Source organism: Myotis davidii, unplaced genomic scaffold (assembly GCF_000327345.1).
Source record: "Myotis davidii unplaced genomic scaffold, ASM32734v1 scaffold378, whole genome shotgun sequence".
In the NCBI taxonomy this organism is placed as follows: domain Eukaryota; kingdom Metazoa; phylum Chordata; class Mammalia; order Chiroptera; family Vespertilionidae; genus Myotis; species Myotis davidii.
Window position 1 is genome coordinate 596578 of NW_006290631.1, and position 8112 is coordinate 604689.

The following is an 8112-nucleotide window of genomic DNA, read 5'->3' on the forward strand; positions in this document are numbered from 1 at the left end:
CATCCCCACAATTTCAAAACCCCACCTAGGGGAGCGGTATTACCTGAGCTGAGGACCACACGTTTAGAGCAAACAGGAAAGTTCAATAACACATTAATTAAAGGATAAACACCTAGCCTGACCCTGCAGTCAGCACTCCAGCCAAGAGTTCAAGATCCAACATGCTGGCTTCAATCCTGCATGTCCAATGTCTCCTACTTCTCTCTATCCCGTTAATAACAAGAACAGGTTCAACACAAACAGCCAAAATACCATTTTTAGCCACGAGGGCCAAGCTCTGCCTACTTTGCCAGTAACAGCAATAAAGCTGGCAGAAGCTAAGCCCAGGACTGCCTGGGGTGCATCTGAGGCAGCAGCCCAAAACGTAAAGGACACCTGAAGAGGCTATCGCTTTGTCAAACTGGGCTTTAAAAAGGATGCTGGCTTTTGTTTTATTTTTGAAGTGATTTATTATAAAAACACTTGCTCCCTCTCACTGCTGGATCAGTTCAGCAATGACCCTCCATCATTTTTAGGATTCTGGGACCCAAATAATTTTACACCAAAACAACAAACTTTGTTGGTTCAGTAACATATTCGTGGACATGTCGGTATGTATCCAGGAACGCTGGCTTCACTTCTTGATTGGAATGCCAATCACCATAAAATCCTCCGCTAGAGTCACCTCTTGGAAATCTAACACTGACTCGGCCTGCTTTTTCAGTTCTACGGTTCCATCTGCCTCGCCTTCTCTGGCCAAGGCAACGGGTTTGTACCTCTGACTGAAGTGGGTCAGAACCAGCCTCTTTGCGCGGCACCGCTTCGCGAACGCTGCTGCCATCTGGGGCGTGCTGTGGCCGTGCTCCTTCGCCTTGTCCATCTGGGCGTCATCCAGGGTCGCTTCATGGATCAACAGGTCTGCCTCAAAGCACAGCTTCACGCCCCCATCGCCCACAACCCCGGAACAGTCACCCAGAATGCAGATTTTTCTTCCAACAATAGGCTTTTTTAAGACATCCTGGGGAGAAATTGTAACTCCATTTTCCAGAACCACAGAAATTCCGTTTTTCAGCTTCCCATAGGCAGGACCTGGCGGGACACCTAATGATGGAGGCAGATAACACCACATCAGGGGAATGGAATTTATGACTTGTTAAGAGTCTGTTTTAGCAGCAACGCAAATAGCAAATGGAAAAGGCATCTATTTTTTTCATAATTTGTCTAAATATTTTATTATTTGTGGAAAACTGGAATATTTACACTTTGTTAAAAGTTCCGTGTTGGCAATGCCATATAGCACTTAAAACATTTCCCAAGCACATGTGTCAGATAAGTTTTAAGCTCAGTCCCACTGCAACATTATTACAGTCAAGATAACAGCCTCGATGCTCCACTGTGCACGGGAATAACAGTCTTGGAGAGTGCTTTATTTAATAAGCTCATCTCAGGGCAAAACTAAGAGCCCATTTAAGTAATGACAAGGTACTTATACACTGAATAGCTTAATAAAATAATCTTCTTCATGTGTAGTGACGGTTCCACCTTTACCAAACAGGGCTTAAATCTCATTAATCTAGAATAGTATCTGATTATCACTGTGGATAATACCTACAAACAAACAGAAAGTGCTAATCCCAACGTAGATTATGTTTAAAATTTCCCAATGTAAGAATATTTCCACAGGTTTTTAGATAGTAAAAATACCTTTGGCCTAAGTTATCTTTCCTCATTATTTCGCATTTTGTTTTAGCTGGAAATGAAGGAAGAGGTTGAGTAAATAAAGTAACAAACATACAAAAGACTCCATCATGCTTTGCAGAGGCTCTGCCCTGGCCATGCCAAGGAAGGTGGAGATGCTGGAGGTACGACACGCCTGGGCACCACTTCCAGAGATGCTGCAGACCCCCAGGCATGAAGGCCTCGCATGCAGGAGGTAGAAGCCTCGGATGGGCCCCAGGCCTAGCTTTCTGTGCCTGTATTCTCCCGTGATGAACCCAGGTACATAAAAGGGTGAGGCAAAGGATACAGAACCCTACACTGACTTAATCACAGCAGAAAAGGAAAACCCTGAAAGTGGTTGCAGTTGAAGATTAAGATACAGCAAAAATTCTCAAGGCGAAGATGTCATTGAAAACATCTTTTAAGAGAGACATGAAAAAACAAAGCCTAGACCTACGACAACAGCCACTCCCCTGCCAAGCAAGAGTGTAAGCTGAAGATAAGCCGCACTAAGAATGCGCATCAGGGGAGCAGAGAGAAGGATTAACTTATATATACTTGGGTTTTGCTCCGTATAGCATCTTTCGGTGCCAGGAATCTCCCTTATTAAGCACACTCTGGGCAAAGGAAATAAGAGGAGAAAATGTCAATTTTAGGCCTGGGGACAGGAAAGGAAGGTTGCTATAACACTTCCGAGAGCTTCAGTTACCACCAGCTTGACTGACACGAAGAGAAGGAAAACACTTACCGAGGTCCTTCAGCTTCTGTGCGTTGAGTTTCCCTGGGCGCTTCTTCTCCACCACGGAAAACCCGAAGGAGGGGATTCGGTGAAAGAGGCGAAATGCTTTCACAACAAACTGCTCGTCATCGACCAGAAGGTACGAGTTTTCTTCCGAGTCTAATAGGATAGTCCTTCCTTGTCCCTCTCTGGAAGAGCTGTCTGCTCTACCCAGGTGAGCAAACTCTTTCAGTTCTTCTGTAGGACACTGGTCTGTGGTAGGCACCAGCTCGTGGACCACGTACGGGAAGACCAGCTCCGTGTGAGAGAGTTCCATGGTTCGCCAGATGAAGTCCCGAAGGCCTGCGGGGCCGTAGATTTCAATGGGCTGTTTGGTGACCGTGGAGCCACTCTGCAGGCTGATGGTGCAGAGGAGGCCAGGAAGGCCAAAGAAATGGTCTCCATGAAGATGTGTGATGAAGATCTTGGTAATTCTCCCTTTCGATTGAGGGAAAAAAATAAAATTGGGAATTTTTCAGAAGTAAAGACCCATACAAAGGTACTTGAAAGACACATAACTTACATAGAAAGCAGTAAAATGAGTTTAGAGCTTTACTTATCACTATAAATTTATTTTTAAATATTTTTTCTACATGATTCCAGAAGCAAGAAAGACAGGCTTTCTTTTACTAGATGGTTTTAGTAAGACAACTTTTTCATAAAACATCTTCAAATTACGTAGTGTTACCGTTTTCAGAGTATTTTCTTATATATCTTTTTACAAAAAAACAAAAAAAAAAAAAGTTGCAATAAGGAAGTGTACCAAAATGATTCACTTAAGTAACTAGATAGGCCTCAGGTGCCAAAAGCATCTGACAGTTACATTGCCCCCTACTGCTCCCTCTGAGAATAGCAAATATGTATTTCCAGCAAAACAAGTTCTCGGCTCCGATCAACTGGACCAGTGCCTGAACCCCAAACTGCCTTGTAAGGACTCTCCACACTGGACAGAGATTAACTAACCAGGTCAGAGCCTGCTTGTCTGAGTGAGGATGATGGGGAGGAGAAAAAGGAAGATGATGAGGGAGGCAGAGGTAAGGAGAGAGAGAGAGAAGGAGGTCAGAGAGCAAGGGGGTAAAGAATGAGAGGGGAGGTGGGCAACAGACACTAGAACGCAGCTCAGAGGGCAGTGCTGGTGTTACTTATGCCAAGGAACATGGGGCCATCTCTTCCCTTCACTCTGAACTAACACAACAGCTTTATCAGTGCACACTGGCTTAGGTTATAACTCGATTTACCTAAAGGTAGACTGAATTTACTGCTGGTATGTGGCAGGATGCCACATCAGCATTTTTTTGAGATGCACAAGGTATTTTAACAGTAACAATCACAGTCACAATCACACATGTTTAGGATAACAGAGGCTCTGGTCTGAGTTCATGGCCCATCTCTTTCAAACACGTGCTGCCATAAAAGAACAGAAGCTTACTGATGCCATACGAGAACAGGGAGAGTTTCCTGCCACGTGACTGTCCTGTGACGCCCAGGCAGAAGTGCTCTCCACGCGAGTATTCCCGTTCTGCACCGAGCCCAGGCCTGTGGCTAAGAACAGCAGGTTGGCAGAGGCAGATTCTGAACCTCGAGAATCCCTCCATTTGCTCCTTTTTCTTTTCTCTTTCAGTCAAAAACAGTTGCTGTCTTTTTGACTTTTGGATCCCTGGCATTTCCCCTTTCCGCTGTCCGGGATGCCAGGCACTCACAAGTGGACCCGAGGCCTCTGCAGACAAGAGAACTACTACGGTGTTGAGTCCTGATCCACGCTGACCTCAGGTTTGCCACCTCAGACGCCCTGGGCCTCTCCCTACCTACTGCAAAACAGCGCAAACTGAGCACCAAAACCACTTGCGAACCCAAAGTGAGCCAGACAAAAGAAGTAAAAAATTGCTTCCCATGTTATCAGTTTCAGGGAAGACAAACATTTCATTTTTCAAGAAATTTGATTTTAGAGGAAGAAGGAATGGCAAACACCATTATCAAAGGTAAGAGGAAGCTATCCAATGAAGAAAGAAAAATGCATGAGTTCCCTTTTACCCAAGAACAAGAAAGTACAAGGGAATATGTCATCCATATAGGAGTGGAATACTGAGCATTCTCTCTAAGTGATGCTGCAGTTATATCTACTGCCCTTGGAAATGTCTGCAATATAGTCCTCGTATATGGTGTTCAGTTGAAAAAAAATCAGATTACAGGAAGTATAGTGATTTCATTTATACAAAATTATACACACAAACACACACACTATACCTACACTGTTACCTTATCTGCATGAACAGAAATTTTACTTATGAGATGCAGATTTAGGCTTTTCTTTTTTGTTTGGGTTTTTTTTTGTATTTAAGGAATAGTTTATTGATTTTTAGAGGGGGGGGGCAGAGAGAGCACAATATCGATCAGCTGCCTCCTATATACCTCCTGCTGGGGATCGAGCTGGTAACCTGGGCATGCGCCCTTGACCGGGAATCGAACCAGCAGCCTCCTGATGCACTGGGTGACATACAACCAACTGAGCCATCCTGGCCAGGGCTAGGCTCTTATTTACACTTTTCTGCTTTGTTTGAATTTTTACAATGAGCACGTATACTTTTTATAATTATTTTTAAGGGAAAAAAAGGAAGGCTAAGTCTTTAATATTATGACAGAAATGGACATGGCAAACCTATACTTGTTAATCAGATGCTTGTATTTTAGGACCATGGAAGCTTGAAAGATGTATATTTAGATAAATACAAAGTACTTCCTTATGAAACTCATAAAATATTATTACCCCAGGAGGTAGTACAAACTGAAAGGGTTTCAATAAATCAAATAACAATAGGCCCATATTGTGTTACTGAGAGAAACCAATAACATCCTGGTGTTCTATAAGTCCCTCCCCTTGAGTGTGGGTGGGACCTACGATTGGCTTCTAACCAGTAAAATATGACCCAGAGATACAATGTGATTTCATTATGTTTTAAGACTCCATATTGCTTGTAGATTTCCTCTTGAGCTTCTTTTTCCTTTGCTGGTACTACTCTAAGCTACATGAAGCACAAACCCACGTGACCAGAAAGCCTCTAGGAGCTGTGGGATGCCTTGGTCCTACAACTGTAAGGATTCTGCCAACAGCCTGAGTGAATTCTGAAGCAAATTCTTCCCCACTCGAGCCTCTGATGAGACCTCAGCCTCAGCCAATTACAAAACTGCAGCTTAGTGAGACCCTGAAGCAGAAAACCCAGAAAAACCAGGCACTAACTCCCTAACCTACAGAAACTATAACATAATAAATGCAAATAGGACACTAAATGTGTAATTTGTTTTGCAGCATTAGATAAATGATGCAGCATTAAATAAAAAGGAAAGACTTATCCCTATACCCAAACCTCTAATACCCACACTTAACATTTTCTTCTATTTTAATCACTTTGCCACGTCAACCCCTGCTCTCTGAACAGTTATATATTATAGCCTCCACTCTGGTCTGTGCCTACCCGGGCAGTTTGCACAAAGAACACCTGTGGGACCCAAGGGACACAAAGCACAGTACCTGTTGTCATATCAGGGCTTCAGTACAAGGCAATGTATAATTGGGGTTGAACATGTCCCAAGTGATAGTCATTAGTTCATTCCTCCAACTACTCTTTTCATGATACCCAGGTCTGAGACATAGCCATTTGTAATAATTCTTTACTTCTTCACACTCTAGATATTTAATCAGTCTCCACCTCCTGTTGGCTCTACAAGTACCTCTTAGATTACGTGTCTCTTCATCTCTATTCCTACTTCCTGCTTCAATATCCTCATCTTCTCTCTCTTCTCTCAGATGAATGCAATTGCATTGAAACTGGTCTCTCTGATGCTATTCTCTTCCTGCCACAGGAAAACTCTGTCCTAAAACACAAACCAGACCATGTCACCCCTGCCTAAAAACCTTTAATTCAGTGGTTCTCAACCTTCCTAATGCCGCGACCCTTTAATACAGTTCCTCATGTTGTGGTGACCCCCAACCATAAAATTATTTTTGTTGCTACTTCATAACTGTAATGTTGCTACTGTTATGAACCATCATGTAAATATCTGATATGCAGGATGTATTTAGGCGACCCCTGTGAAAGGGTCATTCGACCCCCAAAGGGGTCTCGACCCACAAGTTGTGAACTGCTGCTTTAATTGTTCCTTTTTGCCAATGGCAAGGTCCAAATACCTTAGCATACCACAGAAGACTTCACAGTCTGCCCACATTTATTCTTAGCATTCTTTTTTAAAAATATATTTTAATGATTTTTTACAGAGAGGAAGGGAGAGGGATAGAGAGTTAGAAACATCGATGATGAGAAACATCAATCAGCTGCCTCCTGCACACCTCCTACTGAGGATGTGCCGGCAACCAAGGTACATGCCCTTGACTGGAATCGAACCTAGGACCCTTCAGTCCGCAGGCCAACGCTCTATCCACCGAGTCAAACCGGTTAGGGCTATTTTTAGCATTCTTATCTCTCTTCTATCTTCGCCAAGGACTCAATGCTCTGCATGGCTTAATACTCCCCAAACATGTTTGGGAACTTCCTTACTACTTGCTCACTTCGTTGTTTGTTCCTTAAATGTCCAGCCATACTTATCTCCCCAGAGAAACTTCTCTTAGATCCTAGCTCAACTGTTACCATCTCTGGAATGCTCTCTGAGCACAGGAATACGCCAAAAGGACTTAGAAAACACCTCCATCATTCTCCTTATCACATTACATTATGACTGCTTGCATGTCAGTCTCCACTATGGATGACCCTTGGATGCTAGAACTCTCTTTCTTTCAGTCATTCAATGCCATGCACTAGTTGAGTCAGAGGGAAAGTAACTTCAATAATCATCATTTGTCAAGACCTAATAAGAGACAGGCACTGCACTAAGTACTGAACGTGTTAGTCATGCTTTTATTGAACAAATATTTACTGGGCGTCTACAAAGCACACAAGTGACCACTCAGCTTAGTACAGGGCGACAGTGCACATAAAACAACGATTTAAATAACATCATTTTAGATACTGATGATGTTAAGAAGTTAATAAAAATAGGACAAGCCTGTAGAATGCCTGGGGCGAGATGAACTAATTAGTTATAGAGATTTAGGAAAAGCCTCTGAGGAAATGGCATTTGAGCTAATAGTTAACTGATGAGAAGACAACCACACAGAAAAGGGATTATTATATACAAGAGGCCCGATGCACGAAATTCGTGCAACAGTAGGTCTTCCTTCCCCTGGCTGCCGGCACCGACTTCCATTTGGCACCTGGGCTTCCCTTGCAGCCCTGCCTTCATCAGGATGGTTGTCCAGAAAGACATCCGGTCTAATTAGCATATCACGCTTTTATTATTATAGATAATTCTCACAACATGCCTTCTTAAGTAGAAGTTTTTATCCCCATTTTCAAGATGCTGATCTGCTAAGATCACAAGCTGAGTCACAGCTGGGACTGGAACGCAGGTCTGTCTGACTCTGACTAAGGCTTTTCATCCGTTGGCCCGAGTTTTCCGGCTGCTGGGCCTTTGCTCACTCCACTCCCTCTGGCTGAAATGCCCTTCTCCTCTCCAGCCCAGGGAATCCCTCCTCTTCCTTCAACAACTCCCAAGTCACCCTCCAAGCTGCCTACCCTGATAATCGA

The 8112-nt window shown here is 43.4% G+C and overlaps 1 protein-coding gene across 1 annotated transcript in view; it reads right to left on the reverse strand.

Moving 5' to 3' along the window:
- Positions 1-434: 434 nt before the first annotated feature.
- ELAC1 (elaC ribonuclease Z 1) overlaps positions 435-8112 on the reverse strand; it is an 8262-nt gene continuing 584 nt past the window's right edge. Inside the window, exons 2-3 of the mRNA XM_015563817.1 lie at positions 2447-2914; positions 435-1080 (exon numbers count right to left, since the gene is read on the reverse strand). Coding sequence (XP_015419303.1) covers positions 614-1080; positions 2447-2914 — 935 coding nt within the window. The 3' untranslated portion in view covers positions 435-613. The remainder of the gene's footprint in view (positions 1081-2446; positions 2915-8112) is intronic.